Source organism: Rhinolophus sinicus, linkage group LG15 (genome assembly GCF_036562045.2).
Source record: "Rhinolophus sinicus isolate RSC01 linkage group LG15, ASM3656204v1, whole genome shotgun sequence".
Taxonomy (NCBI): Eukaryota; Metazoa; Chordata; class Mammalia; order Chiroptera; family Rhinolophidae; genus Rhinolophus; species Rhinolophus sinicus.
Genome location: NC_133764.1, coordinates 49,593,357 through 49,612,146, shown reverse-complemented (window position 1 = coordinate 49,612,146; position 18,790 = coordinate 49,593,357). Strand labels below are relative to the sequence as shown.

Genomic DNA, 18,790 nt, shown 5'->3' with positions numbered 1-18,790 from the left:
GATTCATGAGATACTTTGTAGGAAGAACCTTTATCATTTATTCCAGAAATATTTATGTATGTCATTTACTTTTTCTTTTTTTTTTTTTTTTTAAGATTTTATTGGGGAAGGGGAACAGTACTTTATTGGTGAACAGTGTGTACTTCCGGGATTTTTTCCAAGTCAAGTTGCTGTCCTTTCAATTTTAGTTGTGGAGGGCGCAGCTCAGCTCCAGGTCCAGTTGCGGTTGTTAGTTGCAAGGGGCGCAGCTCACCATCTCTTGCAGGAGTCGAGGAGTCCAACTGGCAACCTTGTGGTTGAGAGTTCATGCTCCAACCATCTGAGCCATCTGGCCACCCGGGAGCTGAGCGGCAGCTCATTGACTTCATTTGAGTTGCAGAGGGCGCAGCTCGCTGGCCCATGTGGGAATCGAACCAGCAGCCCTGTTGCCCAGAGCTCGTCCTCTAACCAACTGAGCCACCCGTCTGCCCTGTCATTTACTTTTTCTGATTAGACAAGTAATACATGATAGTTGCAAAACTTCAGACATAAACGAAAAAGTAAAGAAGAAAGCAAAGGTAAATATTTTGGTATGTATTCCAGGATTTTTTCTATACATACATACTCAAACATATGGATCTAGTTTGTTGTTTGAAATAATGGAGCAATTCTGTAGTACTTGTTTGATTAATGAGTTTTGAGAAAACAATGTATCTTAAACATCTTTTCAGGTCAATATAGACTTATATAATTTTTTAATATCTGGATGGCATTCCACTGAGCAGATGTACCCTAGTTTGTTTGCCAATCCTCTACTGATGGATATTTAGGTTGTTTCCAACTTTTCACATCATTATAAACAATCTCTTTTCCTTCTATACTCATTTTTGAACATGTAAATGTTTGTTTTCTTAGAATAAATTTTTTGTTAGTGGAATTACTGGGTTATTGAAAACTGTTTAAGTTTAATCACACATACTCATATCGTATCTAAGGGGAGTTAGTTGTAGAGGAGGATGATCCCAAAGTCGGACCGGAAGTCTTCCTTTTGAAGGCCTTGGACTGTTACAATCATACCCTGGCTTTTCCCAGTCTGTTTTTTCCCTGGCACGGATGCAGTATGTGCAGTCCGAGCTCGAGACCTGTTCCAGCCATCCACCCGCAGCCTGGAACCCTGGCTGGGGCCTCCGCGGCCCTCCCAGCCCCTAGGAATCCGTTCCCCAGTTCCCCTCCCCCACCGCGGGAGGGCGTGTTAGGGAGAAGCTTAGGCAGGCAACGATTGCACCATCCACGGTTTGAAAAGGAAGTCGAGAAAGCGCGGGGAGGAAAATCGAGCGTCCCAAAGGCTGAGCCCCAGCAGCTAGATCTGGCCGCCTGCAGCGCTCCTTCAGAACTATTCGCTGAGCTCGGATCCCCTGCTTTCCACCCCCTCCTCAGTCCAGGCCCTAGCTGAGTACCGGCCCTTTAAGAAGCTGTCACGGTGGCGCTGCTGGCCCCGCCCCGCGGGGAGGGCCTAGAGGGAGGGGAGGGGTTGGAGATGGCTGAAGGGGGGGCGGGTCTATTTTTAGCTCCGGGTCGGGTCACGTGACGGGAGTGACGTCTCCGAATGTTGTTGTTGGTGGCGGCGGCGAGCGGAGCCGGAGGAGCCGCCGCAAAGATGGAGGAGCCGTCGAGGAGGCGCTGCCGCTGCTGCCGCCGCCGCTGCTGCCGCCGCCGCCCGCGAAGCCGGAGCTCAAGCCGCAGGGGGTGAGAGCACCGCACCATCCTGGATCCCACCTCCCCCGGGCCCCCCGGACGCGAGGCGGCGCACCCTCCTGCCGTCGCTGTCCGCGGGCGCCCCGCGCGCGCGCCGCGCTCCGCGCCCCCCTTCCTTCCTCCCGGCTCCTGGTGCCGGCCGGCGCCCCGCGGTAGCATCGCCAGCCCGGGAGCCGGGCCTCGGGGTTACTGCGCGCGCCCCTCCCCGCTCCTCCCATACAGGGGCGCCTTCCTGCAGGTAAGGGAGTGGCCCGCCTTCCTGCGACCCGCACCCCCAAATGGCTCGGACACCGGCCGGGGCTTTCTGATTTGCCCCCTCCCGGGTGGCGCATGTCGCGTTGCAGAGCGATTTGAGTCCTGCACCTGGATTCTATGCAGACCCCTCTTCGCTGGATACTCCTTTCTTGGTACTCTGAGGTGAGGGGCGCTGCCCACCCCACAGCGCTTCTACCCAGACCTCAGAACGCATTCTTGATTTTGTGTCCTTGATTTCCGCGCATGAGGAGGGGGCCTCTGGGCCCACCTTACTACTCTCTCCCATTTCACCCTCTCCCCCTTGAGGCGTTACTGCGTTTGTTCCCCCCCCTTCTGTCTGACACCCTGGTGCCAGAGAGACAGCTAGGAGATGCAAGCTCCCCGCTTCTTGTCTGGGGTGGATGCCCCCCATTTTTCATCCTGGGTCTCTAGTTCATGGAGGCCTGGACACTGTTTTAAGTTGGGGGAGGCTGCTTCCCTACCCCACCCTTCTCTGGGGCCCTGGGGGAGATGAAAACTGGTTGGGTGATAAGTAATTAATCTGGCAATCTGGTTGGTGGGGGGAGAAGAGGGGAAGGTAGAGATGCTCCATTTGGGAGAGGAGGTGACCACCTGATACCCCCACTGTTGGCCTTCTGAGATGAGGTGTGTCCCTAAAGAGGAAGAGGAGCAGCTGCGTTTGCTTTTGGGGGGGTTGCTCAAGAGACCCACCACTCTGACAGTGACCACTGTTCTGGGGCCTGCAATTAGCTTTGGCTGTTGGAGTAATGGTGAGTGGGTTCACGGTCCAGCTGGGATGGGAGGATGGAGCCAGATCGTAGGAACAAAAGGAGCCAGAGGATGGGAAATCCAGGAGACTTGGATAGAAGGACTCTTGACCAGACTGCCTTGCAGGACTGGAGCTGGGGCTGGGCCTTGCCCTGGGCCTCTTCAGGGTCAGAGGATGTAGGCAGGGTGGGTCCTCAATCAGAGTTCCAGGCACTAGGGCCCCTGAGCTTTTGTGCTGGCTGTTGAGATGCTGGGCTGGGCCAGGCTGGGGATGGTGGCTGAGCCACGTTGGGGGCTGCCTGCTTCTTCATTCCAGTCTTCCCTCCTTCGTCTCCCTCTTAAACACAGAGCTTGGGGAGATCTTGGTTTGCCTCCTGCCCCTTCTCTTGAATCCTCTCTCTGCTTGCATGCCCCCTTGGACTTGGATCTGGGCTGCGTCTTGACAAGACAGGCAGGGGTCTCTCTGAGTTAGGGGGGTGGGCCTCCAGTATCTCCACCTCTTCTGTCCCTCCGTCCATCCATACGTTCGCCAAGGGCCAGAGAGACAGATGCCAGGTGCAAGTTACTTGGGAGCAAGGATGGAGGGCATGGTAGCCCGTGCCAGCCTTCCCTTCCTTCCCAGCATATCCTCTGTGGCTGGATCCCGTAATTTGGAGGGAGTGGGGGGCAGCAGCATGACATGCAGAGACAAAGGTTTGCTTTCCCTTCCCTAGGGGTGGCATCTTAGCTGTGTGTTTAGAAATGGGGCCTAGGGTGGGGGGGGAGTTTGTGTTTCTGCATCAAGGGGGAGGGGGACCAGCTATAGGAGCTGGGGGGAGTACAGTTGGTGCTGAAGTACCAGCTGCTCTTTAATAATGAATTCTTCCTACTCACATCCCTTTGAGGAGGGATGTCTGGAACACAGTATCAGGCTCAGCCAGCCTGCTAGAGGATGCACTCTTGTTGGGGGGTGGGGGGGAGAGACTGCAAGTGGGGGGAAGCAGTTCTTGGCATTTTTGGAACACTGTCATTTGCTCATGAATGAAAACCTGATGCAGCCCGTGAGGGGGCCTATTGTAGCCTGGAGCTGACTTGAGCTAATTAAACTTTCTCTGCCTTTCTTCTCCCCCACCCCACCTCACCCCAGCCCTGGCCCCAGCCCTTTCTTGAATGGGGACCCTGTCTGGTAGTGCTGGGGAGGGGGTATCGTTCTGCCTGAGGTTTCAGGGCAAACAGACCCAGTCTTCTGCCCTCTGCCTCCGCCTCCTCCCTCCCTCCCCTCTCACCCCTCCCCTTTTTTTTTCTAGAAATAGCAGCCTCCTCCATCTGGCTTGTGCAGATGCCTGGAGCTGCGTCTGAGCAGACAAACAGAAATGGGCCGATCGCAAAAATGAATTTGTCAGCCTGGTGCCTTTTTCCTCCCGTTACCCTCCCCCTTCTCTTAGTCTGAGGCCGGGACATCCAAGTCAGCTACCCCTCATGGCTCTGGTAATCTTGGGCTTCTGGTGGCCCAGCTTGGGGAAGGTGAAGGAAGCACTTGGAGGCTGGGGACAGTGGTCACAGTCCCACGGCCACAGTCGAGAGGGATCAAAAAGACAGGTCCTTTGCGCCTTGGGGTAGGATATTTGGGCTCTAGCTTTCTGCTGATGTCTTTGGGGGCAGACCTCAGATTATGGGCAACCTCAGGTTCATTGGATTTTGTTCAGACAGCTCACCTAGCTGCCTGTAACCTGGGGAGGGGACCCCGGCCACAGTGCTCAGGACTTGGGCCTACCTCCAGCAGGGCCAGAGCTGGTGTGTTTGGAGAAGCTGCCAGGTGGTGCTGGAGTCCAGGTTCCAGAGCGGCCCTCAAAGGGACACCTGACTCCACAGGAATTCCGAGGGAGCTATTTGAGAGATCCCTGCTGTAAACTTGTGGCCTTTGGGGCATTGCATTGCTCCATGTCTCCAGTTGCTTGTCTTACCTTCTCTTCCCACCCTCTGCCAAGTTGCTCATGAATGGGGTAGGGGGTGTCCCCCTAGGGTTTTTGCCCTACCTCCCCCGGCTTAGCCATGAGCTTATAGGATGAGATGCTTCCCTCATTCCTCGCCCTGTCATCCTGGCTGGAGGTAGGAGGTGGGTTTGGATCCTAGAGTGGGATAGGGGTCTGACTGGAAGAGAGAGTTGACGGGGTAGGCCAGGACCCTGCGGTCTGCCTACTTATGAGGTCAAGAAAGTCAGGCTCTTCACTGGTTTGCCATCCAAGTGTTTAGTCATTCAGGAGTCACATAGCACTTGGTCCCCAACTTCCCACCAAGACCCTCGTATAACAGTAGTCAGCAGTGAGTTTCTCTGGTGGAGGAGGGACCAAATAGCTCAGGTTTTAACCATCATGCTGTCTTTTTCCCCTTCATGCCCCACCCTAGACAAGAATCTACGTCTGTCTTGATCAAACGCTTTGTTTCCCAGAGAAGCCCCTGTTGATGGGAGGCTAGCTGGGGGTGTTGGCAGACACTCTGCAGGTGGACAGGGCCCAGGGGTCCTGCTGCGTCCTGCAGGGTGGGGAGGAGTCCTGAGCCCATGGGAGTTCTAGGAGCCAGGAGCCCCTCCCTTCTTCTTCCCAGAGGGTGAGGATGATGGCGGCTCACAGCTGATCTTGACTTAGTTTTTGTGCTATCGAGGCTCTGCTCGGCCCCTTCGGAGTTCCCTGCTGTGGAGATGCCTTTTACTACCGTGTTTCCCTGAAGTTAAGACCAGGTCTTATGTTAAGGTTTGCTCCAAAAGACGCATAAGGGCTTATGTTCAGGGGATGTCCGCCTGAAAAACCATGCTAGGGCTTATTTTCCGGTTAGGTCTTATTTTCGGGGAAACACGGTAGGGAGATGGGCTGGGCCGTTTGGGCTGCTGGGAATCGTGGGAATTTCTGAAGCTGTGTTCCCCAGCCCACGGAAAAGGGTGTGAGCGGGACTGGGCGCCAGCCCCGGGTGGGCACGGACTGGGTCTGGGCTGAGCTGCCTGCCCACGCGCGCCCTGCCAGGGCACCAACAGCCCCACCTGCTGCATTCCTGAACTTGGCCCCAGCCCTGCACAGCCTCTTTTGTCCTTGCCCCACACCTGTGCCTGTGCCTGTGGGGAGTCATTCAGCCCCTTCGCTGCCTCCTCCCACCTCCCCCATCTGAGTGCACCTTTATCCAGCCACAGAGTCCAGACCCTGTGGGTGAGAACAAGGGGCAAGTAGGCCTAGGAAGACTTGAAGTTTTCCTAGTGTGTGTCCGTGTGTGTGCATGCATGGTGTGTGTGTGTGTGTGTGTGTGTGTGTATTCTTGTGTCCCTGCCATGGCTGACTCCAAGGCGACTCAGCTGTGTATGGACCCCACCCCTGGGAATCCTTGATGAGAAATGCAAGGCTTACTAAGAATTATCCTGCCAGGAGGTGGGGCTGTCCAGGGGGCAGAGCTTATTGCCGTTTCCTGGATGGGGGAGCAGAGTTAGGGCTTAAACATCCAGCTCCTCTCAGCCTCATCTGAAAGCTTCCTGGTACCTTGCTTTCACTGGGTATTGGAGGGCTTGCCTTCCTTTGGAAGAAAATGAATGAGATCATGTCTGGGGAGGATCGTGGACTGTTTAGGGATGGGCCCAGGTGGGTGCATGCGTAGTGTCTGAGGCTTGAGGACTAGCTCTGGGGCTGGAGGAGTGGGCACAGGTTGGCAAACTCATGGTCATTTAATAGTGGGACATCTTCCATGTCCCCCCGCTAGGCCTTTTGATGCCTTTGTACAAACTGGAAGAAGGTGTCCCTTATTCTGGGTGGACTCAGCCTGGGTGACCCATAGCTTGGTAGGCAGAGGACAGGTTGGATTTCAGAGCTTGCACAGGGCACAATCTGTACAATATATACACAAAGCCCTGGGCTTGGGCCCTGGACCCCAGTCTGGGGGGCACTGCAGGTAGGGTGAATGTCTCTGCCTTTCCAAATTCCTGGAAACAGCATGGGTTATGGATAGAAGAGGGGTGATTACCCTCTTGCCCTGACCCGTTGTTAAATGGAGAGCAAAACAGAAGCACATTACATTTTGAGAGTCGGTGGCACAGGATCAGAGAGTAGGGAGGAGATGCCACTCATCTGAGAGCCCCAGCTCCGGCCGCTGGGGCTGGGTCGCCAGGGACTCCCGGTCAGCCCTGCATCTCCCCACTGCCTCGGACAGAGCTCAGAAGCCTCCCTGCACTTTCTCCTTTGCGCACAGCCAGTCCCACATCGGGCACCTTCGGGAGTCTGTAAGGTCTGCCCCCTGGCAGTGGGCACCGTTGCCTGAGCAGGAGTTTGTTTGGGTGTGACTACTATAGCCTTTTCCCTTCCCTTGAGTGCTGGCAGCCTCCCCAGTTAGAGAAGAAACCAGAGTTGGGTCCAGTGCTGCCGATTCCCTCTGTGCCCCTGGGCAGGTGTCACTCCTCTTCCCCAGGTATAAACTGACAAGCTCTGAGGGCTCCTTCATCTTGCAGATGCCTTAGTTGGGGGCCTCTAACCCTGCTCCATCTCTCCCCAGGAATGCCGTTCTGAGTGCCTGACTGCCTCGCCCCGAAGGATGGCCTCGGATGGGCATTAGAGGCACAGCGGCCCCGGGCTCCTGTCCCGTCCTCTGTCTGTTATCGTCTGTCTCTCTTGACACCACCGCAGCTCCATCCCCTCCCGTCCCAGCCCCCAACGCCAGCTTCCTGCAGGCCCAGAGCCGGCATGAACTCGCCCACCGAGTCGGGTAAGAGCTGGGAGGCCAGAGAAGGGCACTGTGGGGTGGCTTTGGCTACAGTGGGCTGTGTGGAGACCTTCAGGGTCTGAACTGTAAGGGAACAATGGGGTCAGGAGAACAAAGGGACAGGTGTACTTGAAGTTATTGATCGTAGGGTCCACCTGGGAATTGATGGTCGACAGTCTGGCCTGGTCCTGGAGGACATGAGTCCAGCTCTGTCCCCACGCCTGTCCTCTCAACTCACGGGCCCTCAGTTCCAGCTCTGCCTTGCCCTGTTCGCCAGGACAGACAGTCCTGAGGTGAAGGGGGTGTGGATCCCTGAGTCTCTGGGCGGTCCAGGGAGATTGTTGGAAGAAGTTCCCTACAATAGCTGAATGCCTAGTTTCCTTTTTGTGGTGGTGGTTCTCTTCCTGGTAGAGTGTTTCTCTGTGTTCCATACACTTTTCTAAGTGGAGGTTTGTAGGGCCTTGGGCCTCGGCCTGTGTTGGGGATGTGTGGTATTTAGGTGCAGGTGTGACATGTCAGTAGAAGAGTCTTGGCTATCTCCTTTGAGTCAGGTATAATACTCCTCCTCTTAGGCTCTGGACATGGTGGATTCCTAATTTGGGGTCTTTGACTCTAAGATTTTCTATTCTCTGCTCCTAGGAGCCTGCCTCGTGTTGCTAGAAATAGTCCCTGGGTGGGACTCCAGGCAGCTTTATGTGTGGGTGGGTCTGGGTGTCTGCCCATGAGGATGTGTCCAAATGGCCTGAGCTGGACCCTCAGGACTGTCACAGGAGGGTCATGGGTCAGTGTGGTCAGAGTAATAACTGCCTTCTCTCCTTGTCGCTGCTTCTGCACAGTCTTAAAGGGTCAGAGTCCATCTTGCTCAACTTTAACCCCCCACAGCCTATCCTGTCCCTCACATCTTTTTCTGTAGGGGTGGAGGGATAGTTTTCCTTCTTTTAGAGATAGAGAAACTAGGGCCTAGAGGTAAAAAACCATTTGTAGGAGAACAGAAGCAGCATCAGGGCGGCATCCAGCCCCCTGCCATCTCCTTCTGCCTCATCAGTTTGCTGGACGTGATGCTTCTGTTGTGGGGTCCCGGTGCTGGCAACATGTGGAAGGTGCCCTGACCAGGGTTTTGGGGGTCCAGCAGACTCAGAGAAGCTGGAAGCTAGTGGGGTTGTTTAGTTTGCGCCATTCATTTTGGTCAAGGGTGTGCCCCCTCCCCTTTCCCTTTCCAGCATGACAGGCCCAGGGCACAGGCTGCGGGCAGAGTAGAGTGCCAGTGGGAGAAGGCTGGGCTCCTGAGACTTACCGAGTCAGCTCGGCCTTATGAGCCCCCTCCTGCAGGGGTTGTGCTTCTCTCTCAGATCTCCTGCCTCTGCCTTGCCTTCATTCAACCTGTAGGGGCTGTGCCAGGTGTTAGACAGGGAGAGGTCTTTGTGAGTCCAGTGCTGGAGGGTGGGCTGGCGAGCTCTGACTTTTTGCCTCCTCCTCTGAGGTTGGGCTGGTGAAGGGAGAGAAGAGGCCTGCTGGGTTCTCATCAGTCCCTTGCCCATCTCAGTTGGACACTGCCCCTAGCAGGGTCAGCTAGGCCCAGCAGTAGTGCCAACTGCTCCTTTCCTTTGAGCTACTACACTGACCTGTCCAGGAGCCACCTCCAGTCACATCAGGCCTGGGGTCTAACCCAGGGCCAAGGGAACAGAAGCTGCCCCGAGACATCCGTTGGCAGCTTTGGGATTTTATTCCCTTAAGAGAAAGGCTAGAATAATCAACCTCGGACAGATGAAGTCACTGGGTTGCCTGTCCACATGCTGGTGGTCCCAGGACCCCTTGCAGCCACTTCTGCCGGGAGTGTTGTAGTAGCTGGAGGCGTCCACCAGCGCAGGAGGCAGGCAGCCTTGGAGCAGCTGCTGAGCCTGGCCGGGGAGGCCTCCTGATTGGGGTCAACAGAACTGGCTGCGCCTCCTGGCCAGCTTTCCAACTCCCCCCAGTAGGGGGAGATGCTGTCTTTTAGTATTTGGGAAGGAGGGAGAGAAAGAGGGGGTCAGACACTGGGGACCTCGTTTTAGGAAGGTGGCGAGACCTCAGAACTGGGGACGTTGCTTGGAGCAGTCCCCTGAGGCCCTTCCTACCGAGTTTTCTTGGGGCGCTGGGACTGGCTCTCCCATTTGTGGAGTTAGAGCAGCTCGGGGACAGCTGCCTCCACATCTCATCCTCTTCAAGGTGCCCAACATCTGCCATTCCCAGAGCTCAGGGTGGCATCTGGGCTGGGGATGTGGGTACCCGGCGCCAGGCAGAAGCCTGGATACCATGTGCCTTTGGATTCCACGGAAGTAAAATGAAACCATGAATTGTAGGTGGAGTATGCGGGTGTCCACTTCTCCCGTGGACACCCAGCAGAGAGGACCAGGAAGAGCATGGGTCCCGGGGCTGGGGACAGAGATGGGAACGATGAGAATGGTCAGTCCCCAGGGCCTGGGTGTCCTGGCCCCTGAGCACCTCCCACCCTCTCCCTAATCCCTGGGAGATCCTTTTTCCTGAAGGCACAGAATAGCCCTGTTCCCGGGTTCCCTTCAATTTCTCAGAACAGGAGCTTTCCTGTTTGTTAACTTCTTGCTGAGTATCCCCAACATGCGAGAGAATCTTAGCTTGGTCTGTGGGGAAACGGAAGAACACTAGAAGGTGGTCCATCCCTGCCCTCATAAGCAAACAGGTTAGTAAGAGAGGGTGTGCTGGGTGAGGGGCAGCAGGTGGAGACTCAGAGCAATTTACTTCTGGGGCTTCCCCCTCCTTCCCAGGGAGAGGGAGCTGATCCACTTACCTCTGGGCTGGGCCAAACGCCAGCATTTGACCTGATTTGCCTCTTTTGCAGTCCTGGGTACAGGCAGAGGCCATTGATGGGACTGCCTGCTTCCCTGAGGACGCCACTCGCGGGTGTCTGGCAAAAGGGGGATTAAGGAGTTAGGCTTTTTTTATTTTTCTGGAGCTGATCACCTCTGCTCCCCTCAGTGGGATTGAAGGACTGGCGGAGAATGTCTCCTGCCTGGGTTTGGCCCGACCCGGTTGGAGGAGCTGCCCTGGGACCTGGGACCTAGGCCTGCTCTGGCCACGGCTCTGTCCTCTATGCCACTGCCCAGAAGAGAGGGCACGAGTGAGGCCAGTCTGGATGGCGACAGGGCTCCAGGAGGAGGCGGCCACGTTCCTCATCCCCAGCGTGGGAGGGAGACAAGCTTCATGACAACACCCGCCTGCCCAGCACCTCCCAGCACACTCCACACTTTCTCTCCTTCCCTTTCCCAGGAGGGAGGGAGGGAGGGCAGCTGCCCCCTCCTTTCTGGGTGACCAGAGAAACTGGGGCATGGGCATGGGGTGGAGCCAGGAACCTCGGCGTCCTGCCTCCCAGCCTTGGGCTCAGGCTCTGCCTCTGAGCCCCTGGGGAAGGCGGGCAGCCAGCCCTGAGGAGGAGAAAGTGGGTCAGTGCCATCGTGGGCCGGGGGTCCAGGAAGTGGACTGCTGGTGTCCCTTCTCCACTTAGGTGCCACTTGGTGCATTTCTGTGCTCACTCCAGCTTGGGCTCTGCTCCACCTCCTCTTCCCTGCTCCATCATTCCAAAGGGATTGAAGGCTTAGAATGGGATGGTGGGAGGAGGCAGGGTCAACCCTGAGAGAATGTGGAAGATGCCAAAGTAGGTGTTTACGTTTTTCCTGGACTTGGTTTCAAATGAGAGGGTTCAGCCAGCACCTAGCATGGGACCTGGCACATGGCAGCTCCCAGGCCATGCCGACGGGCTCCAGCATGACTGGGCTCAAAGCGCAGGAGAGAACTGAAGGGCAGGCAGGCTGATGTCTCCGGGGCCCCAGAGAAGCTAGCACCCCACGCTCCATCCGGGATGCTCCTGGGCCAGCCCTTTGTATTCATACTGTGCACAGGGCAGACTTTGCTTTCTTCCTTTTGGTCAGGCCCCATCCCAGCCTTTTGGGCCCAGGAAATGGGAACCTGGAGGAGCCCCAGGAGCCAGCATGGGGTTCCCCTCTTCCAGATATAGGGGATTAGGAGACCTGAGCCCAGCCTCCGCAGGAAGGAGCAAGGTCACTGTGGGTCGGAGGGGATGGTGCCGGCTGCGAATGAGGCTCGTGTGCCCCATGCGTGGTGGGTGCTCTGTAAGGTTTGTGGGATGACACGTGGGGGTGTTGGATGGCTGAGGATGGAGAAGAGACGTGAACTACAAGGCGAGAGGGGCTAGAAAGCAGGAAGGATTGAGATTAGACATTAGGAGATCTCGTTGCATCAGCTGAATCTCAGAAGTAAAGACACTTGTCCCTACCCCAGGCGTCCTCTCTTATTCCCCTGGAGGATTTGGGGAACTGCACTGAGGATTGTCTGGCTGTCCGATACTTTGCTTCCCATATCACGCTGTTACTGGAAATTGTAACAGTGCTGGTTACTGCCCCAAGCCCCTGGCTTTGGCCACCTCTGGCTGTCAGTCTCCTGGGTGCTCCCATCTTCCCTAAGCAGAGAGTTATCTTTCTTTAGGTTTCTGGACGCTCCAGGTTCTGCTTCGAGTCATTGTAACAGGTGACTTCCTCTCCTCCAGAACAGGGCTCCCCTACCTTACTCGCTTGTGCCTGGGGCAGACAGAGAGAACCAGGACAGGGCTAGCCAGCCCTTCCGGTTGCTCCTAGCTTGGGTGGGTGGAGTACTGAGCTGGGAGGGGCTGCTGGCCCCAGCTTTCTGGGCTCCCTTGAATCTGCTGCCTATCACCCCACTGAGAAGACCTTGGCCTTCCCTTCCCCTCCCCTTCAGAGAGCCTGGTTGGCCAGGAGGTTGGGGCTAGGAATGGTGAACGAGGTTCCCAGACCTATCCTGAAGTGTCCACCCATCCAGACCCCTGTGAGCGGCCTGCTTCATCACCATTTTTCTAGAGTTTGCCCTGGCTGAGAAGCTGAGGCTCCAGATCTTTATTTAGGTCCTGTTCCCCCACACCCTATCCCCAAATATACATCTTGCCAGCCAGTCTACAGCCTGGGAAAGCCCACCTCTGCCACCTCCCCCATCCATAAGTTCTCCCACCTGAGGGCAGGAGGCACCTTTGTCATCCCTGGCTGGCAGAAGTCGGCTGGGAAGATGGGCTTCAGGAGCCACCGCCACTGTGTCCTTGGTTGGCCAGCTCCTCCCAGGCTCCTGACAAGAGGGTGAGGTCATCCAGTCCAGGGAGAGGACAGGTGTCCCTGGCTCCATGCCTGCAGTTGGGGGCAAGAAGGGGCCAGGAGGGGGCTCCAAAATAGCAACTGTGACATCAGGAAGGGGGAGGGGGATGCAGACCCAGGAATAACCAGGCTATTAAAAGGCTCCAGTGAGGTCAAGGGGCCAAGTGGGATCTCTGTATCAGTGGGAGGCACAGCCTGAGAAGGGACGGGCCAGCAGTGGGCCGGGTAGGTGGGTGTCACCAGTCCTCATGGGGCACCGGCCCTAGGTCCTCGCAGGGCCCCAGGAGCAGGGGTTCCTCTGCTAGGCCTGTGGCTGGTGGGGAAGAGCTGAATGTTGTCAGCCTCTTGACTGTTCTTAGAGGGGTTCCAATCTCAGGTCTGTTCCTACCTGGGTACTGGGGGTCATTGTACCTGTTAACGGAAATGTTGGGGCAGTTTCATGTACTCCCATGTGCAGGAGGCAGTGGGCTGTGGTGATAGAGCTCAGACATCCCTGTCCCACCATTTAAGTAGCTGTACGATCTAGGGTTAGTGACTTCATCTCTCTATGCCTCAGTTTCCTTGTCTGCACCTGTCTCGTGAGCTCATCATGCAGACTAAATGTATATGCTGCTGTTAGCATGACACCTGGCACACTACCAGGGCAGAGCTCCCTGTGCTCTGAGAATGGCCAGGTGCTCCCTGGTTCCCTTGGGGGGGGGGGTGAAGCCTGTCCCGGAAGAGTCTCCTGCCCCCTGGAGGGAAGCGGAGCAGCCTCTGGAGGTGACCGCCATTTAGCTGCTGCTCAGGGGTCTCCCTGCGGGTTGAGGGGGTGGGGAGGCACCTCCCAGCTCAGGGAGGGCAGAAGTTAAATAAACCCATTTGGCTGCTAGAAGGACTCCAAGGAAAATGCAAGGTTAGGGCCAGGTGGCCCTGTCTGCCACTCTCTCGCAGACCCTTCGGGTTCCTTTACCTGCCCTGGATGGCAAGAGAGAAGATAGAGGATGGAATCTGGTTTTTTGGTTTCCAGCCCCTCTCCAGCTCTGGTGCTGCTCCCAGATGCATGGGGACTCTGGCTGTGCCCTTCCACATCCCAGCCGCTGGCCATGGGCTCTGTGGCCTTGGCCCTGAGTGCAGGCCCTCCCCTGTTCCCATCCCCCTGCCTGGCGCTTCCTCCTGGGGTGGAGCTCGCCTCCCCCCATGGGGCCTCCGCCAGGCCTGGGCTCCTGGCAGCCCGCTCCACCTATTTATAGACAGGGCCCTCCCCCAACTGCTATTTCAGTCTCCTGCCAGCTGCCGGAGGCTCATTCGGGAAGGAGGAGCAGGGAGCCAGGCCCAGAGCTGTCACCCAGCGCTGGGAGGGAGGGAACACAGAGCCCGCCTGCCTGCTGAGCTCCCCTTCCTGTCCCCCAAGTGCTCAGCCATACCGCAGCTCCTGGGAGCTGGGGACAGGCTGGTGGTGGGATGCCCTTCTAGGAGAGAGGGGGGCCTGTAGCTCGTGGGCCTTCTGGCTCCTCCTGCTGCCAGGAGTGCCCAGGCCGGATGAGGCACCTCCCCACAGCACAGGTCCCAGCAGCAGGGGCCTGAGGGAGCCCCTGAGCAGTGACGGCCCCGCCCGCCCCACCACTTTCCCTTTGGCCGACTCCCGCCTCTGGCGGCCCCCTCCCTGGCATGCTGCTGGTGCCCAAAGCTCAGGGGCTCGTGGAGATGCTGCAGACCATCTATGAGACAGAATCCTGTTTCTCAGCAGATGGGATGTCAGCCCGGGAACCATCCTTGGAAATCCTTCCTCGGACCCCTCTACACGGCATCCCTGTGGCAGGTAAGTACCTCAGTGTCCCTGCCTGCCGTCTGCCATTGGGCACCCAGGGCTTGAGCATTTGGCTCTGAGCCTTGCCCAGATGGGGTCCTGCTTAGATCTCTCTGGGGGGCTTTGTGTTGAGAATATGGTAGTCAGTGGAGCCGCGCTCACCGAGGTGGGTTTTCCTGCCTTTCCTCCAGCAGCACTCGGCTACATCGCTTCAAGTCCCTTTGGCCTCCGGCAGGATCCACATCAGCTGCTGGGGGCTGTGGATGGCTAGAGAATCCTGGCGTAGTTGGCACTGTGGTCAGAGGGGAGGAAGTGGGTCAGTGACCTGTCTCCAGGCTGCCCGCCCCCCAGGTCTGGGCAAGGGAAGAAGCCATAGCTAAGTGTCCTCAAGAGTAAAGACTACCCCACCTCCTCTGGCTGGGTTCTGAGGGGCAGAGTGTCCCGTGCAGTGATTTCTGCAAGTCCCCAGTCTGGAGTCCCCCGGGAATCAGATATCTGGCAAGGAGGCTTGTGCAGTTGTGGTAGAGTTAGGCAGAGGCTAGCAGCTGAGCTGTCAGGGACCTTTGCTGCCTTAGCTCTTAGCACCCCCATATGTCTCCTTCCCCCAGGCCTTGGTTTATTCCCATGTCATCAGGGCAAAGAGGTGTCTTCATATGGGCATGTGGACCCTCTTAACCCTGCCACCTTCTCAGCAGGGACTTTTTTGGCTCTTGGCTGGGGGTGGGGTCCCCCAGAGCTGGGCCACTCCTTCCCTCCTTCCCTCCCAGGAACCTGTTGGCAGCATGAGGCCTTTCTGGCACAGCCTCCCCACCAGGCCGGCACCACAAGATGCTTCCTCGAGGGAGGGGCCTATTGGATTCATGCCCACTTGGCCCCTCCTGGCAGTGGCTTGGCACCTGGGTGTGGATGTGTGTATGTGTATGTGTATGGGAAATCTTTGCCTCTGGATACGTGGGTGTGGGTCCCAAGCTTTGAACTGGAAGGTGGGAGCTGTGATTTGGCTTTAAACCATCCAGGGATAAGGTTGCAGCTGGAGTGGGATGTGTCAGAGGATGAATGTTTTCGGAAGATTTGGAAAACCTTTGGAACAAGGCCTGCCATCTGCCTGGGCAAGGATGCCCGTGTAGTCTCCTAGGGTAGGGGTATAACCCTGGGGACCAGCCCTACAGAATCCCTACCCAGTCCCCTGGGAAGGGATGTAAACATCTGGAGCTGGTCTAGCCCTCGTCTAGTTGAGTCTGCAGCTCTAGCTAAAGACCCTGCCTGCTGGTCCCTGCTCCAAAGCCTCTAGGAGTCAAGGTCGTCTCTTGGAAAGCAAAGGACTGACTGTGCAGAGCATCTGCTTGGGGGCAGCTCTGCCCCATTTGGCAGATGCCCTATCAGCCCACCCACCCTGCCTTGTTCCTGCTGTCCCTTGCCTCCCAGCAGCCCCTGGCAGTTGGCCTGAAGTTTCTTCCTCAGCATGTTCTCTCATCTTCCTTCAAGTTAGGCTCCAGGATTCTTGCAGGATGGAACCCCGCTACCCCCATCCCTTCCCTAAGGCTGCCTGGTCCCTGTCCCGTCGTCCCCCCCCACCCCCCAACACACACACACTGCCTAGCTTTCTGAGTGGTAGCGTGGTCCATGCTGGCAGGAGGGAGGCGTGAGTCACCTCAGCGGCTCGGGGAGAGGGCTAAGAATGTTCCCCCCTGCGCAACTCTGATGCTGTGTCTGTGACGTGGCTGGGGACAGATATAGGCCTGAGCTTGGCTGCCTTGTTTTTTTTTTTTTGGACTCTGGAATGTAAATAGATGTTTCAAATAGAAACACTTTAACCTTTGGGTTAAAAAAAAATCTACCCTGGATAAACACGGCCATGAGGGCCCAGGCAGCCTGGTTCCCCCGCCCCCCCCCCCTTTTCTTGATCAGTCTCCAGACAGGATGCTAAAGCCTGTGGCTATAAAAACAGGTGTCCAGGGACGCTTCTTGAGCGGTATGTGCCACCAGGCTCTGCGTGTGAGTGCTTAGGGAGCAGGGGCTTTCCAGGATGGACTGTCTACTGCATCCAGCAGCAAGTGTTTGGAACCCCGTTTTCGGGGTGTCCTTTGCTCTCTGGGCTAACTTGTTCATGGCCATTCCCCAGCATTAGCACAGTGCCTGGCATATGGGTGAGTAAACCATGCTAGAGGGGCTGGCATCCAGGGCCTGGGTTCTATTCTGGGTGAATACATATGGTGAGTTGCCCCAGCGGGTAAGCCAGAGCCGTGGCAGACGGAGCCCATGAGGGTTGCGGGTCACTCTGCTGTTCCTGCTTGAGGCAGGGGACAGATCACAGCTTCCACTAGGGCCATCCTAGGTCTTCCTTGATGGCTCCCCCATAACGGCCCAGCACACAGTGGGGACTCCCTCATCCAGGCCTGGTCCTGGCTTGGGGAGCCCGGGAGCTTGGACTCTGGTGTGGGATTCCCCAGGATGCAGTGCTGGGGGATTTCCTGCCTCCCTTCTGTGGGCCTGGATTCCCCTCTGGCCTGGATTAGGCCGAGCTGAGGCTTGGGCAATGTGCAGGGCGTTATAAGCAGGCGTGGAGGAGGAGTCTCTTCCCCAGTGAGGGAGGTTGTGAATCCTGCTTGTGCCAGGAAGGGATACTCTGGATATTGGGGAGTGCTATTGGGTTGGAGTTTGGAATTGGGGTTTCCCCTGGATGTTCTTATTCACGTTCTTCAGACCATTCCCAGCTTGGCTGGGGGTGTGGGGGTGTAGGTGTAGGGTGTGGGGAGGGTAGGAAGGGTGAGACTATGGTGGGAAGAGAACCAATATTGTAGTGTACTAAGTGCCAGGGTATCAAGTGCTTTCCTTACTTTAGTTCTTCTAGGACGGTATTAATAGCCATGTTTTATAATTGAGAAGGATCAGAGAGGTTAAGGAACTTGCCCAAGGTCACAGAGTAAGTGACAGCTGGGATTTGGCCTCAGATCTCTGTGTAGGGCCACTGCCAACCCACATAAGAGCCCCTTTGTGCAAATTATTAAAAGGTGGCCCTTCTTCCGGGTGGATATATCCTCATGCCAGAGTGCATGGCTTAGCAATTGGAGCATGGGCTGGATTTCAGTCCCCAACTTGCCCCTTTAGTCAGGTGCCCTTGAGCAGTACACAACCTGCACAACCTTACGTGGTAGACGTGTCTTTGTGCCTCCAAAGTTTGTGTGTCTAGAGAATAGAGACCAGTCTGGCCTTGGGGATGCTCCTGAGGATTCTGAGAGGAGACTGTTTTCTATAAATACTGGGGACCCCTTGGTCAGCTGTTTTCCTTCCTGCAGGAACAGAGTTGCACACCCTGTCCCATTCAGACGGCCTCCCTTGGCACCATCTCCTCCTACCTCATACCCTCTTCTTATTTTTGAGACCCTCAGCTGTCCCTTCGCTGCTGCACAGCTGCCAGACAGGAAATCAGATTAACTGTGTCCACACACACAGCTGTAACAGCTGTCAGGTTGGCGGCAGACGTGAGTGCAGACAGCCCGGGACACTGTGAGAAAGTAGTTCTCAAAAGTTTCAGTTGCGTCAGAATTACCAAGGGAATATATTAAAATGCAGGTTCCCAAGCCTTGTCTCCCCAGCCCCGGTTTGGATTCTGTAGGGCTGTCCAGGAACCAGCATTTTAACACAGCTCAGGTGATTCTGATGGGAGTAGACGCAGACCATGCTTAGAGTAATGGCTATTTGGACAGGGGTCCTGAGGCCTGGAAGCCTGACACCAGTGGGTGTCACTGGCATCCCTGCAAGGCCTCGGTGGCTTTGGGACTCTTGGGAGGGAGGGAGGCTGTCACCCCAGTGAGAGTCAAATCCAGCTCCTAGCAGCCTGGCAGTCTAAAGAGGGAGGATGTCTTCAGACGCTAGGGAACAGGTGGCTAAACCCCAGCTGGGGTGGGGGTTATGGCAAGAGGCCAGCTGGGCAGGTGGGCAGGCCACTCTGCTGGACGTTCAGGTCTGGGTTGTGCCCTGGGGCCCCTGCCGTCCACCCCAGGTGTGGAGTGAACAGTCCCAGCAACAGCTGCAGACTTTGAATGCTTAGCGTGGTGCCCAAGTGTTTCCTGGATGGCTGGGCTGAGAGAAGTGATGCTACTTCTTCCCCACATAGTAGCCCCAAGTCAATGACAAATTCCATCTTCACCAGTGAGAGATGCTTTGTGCCTTCCACTAGGGCTCTGCCCCTCTGCGGCTAAGGTCCTTCAGAGGCATGGTGTACCTCAAGGTTTCTGGGGATTCTGTTCACTTGGCCCCCCTCTCCCTTGGGCTGCTGGCCTCTGGTGTTCTGGGGGCCCTGAGATCCCTGGATCCTTAATCCAGAGTTTGGCTTCTTGCTCCA

At 56.5% G+C, this 18,790-nt stretch overlaps 1 protein-coding gene across 5 annotated transcripts in view; it reads left to right on the top strand.

Annotated features, from left to right (window-relative positions):
- Window positions 1–1,570: 1,570 nt before the first annotated feature.
- HDAC5 (histone deacetylase 5) overlaps window positions 1,571–18,790 on the top strand; it is a 34,195-nt gene continuing 16,975 nt past the window's right edge. The window contains exons 1-3 of one of the 5 annotated variants that reach the window (XM_019752255.2): window positions 1,578–1,725; window positions 7,261–7,470; window positions 14,386–14,457. In XM_019752255.2, the coding sequence (XP_019607814.2) occupies window positions 7,449–7,470; window positions 14,386–14,457 (94 nt within the window). In that variant the 5' untranslated portion in view covers window positions 1,578–1,725; window positions 7,261–7,448. Of the gene's footprint in view, window positions 1,973–7,260; window positions 7,471–14,177; window positions 14,458–18,790 lie in introns of those variants that run through there. The other 4 variants (XM_019752251.2, XM_074320639.1, XM_019752256.2 and 1 more) reach the window with 4 other exon arrangements.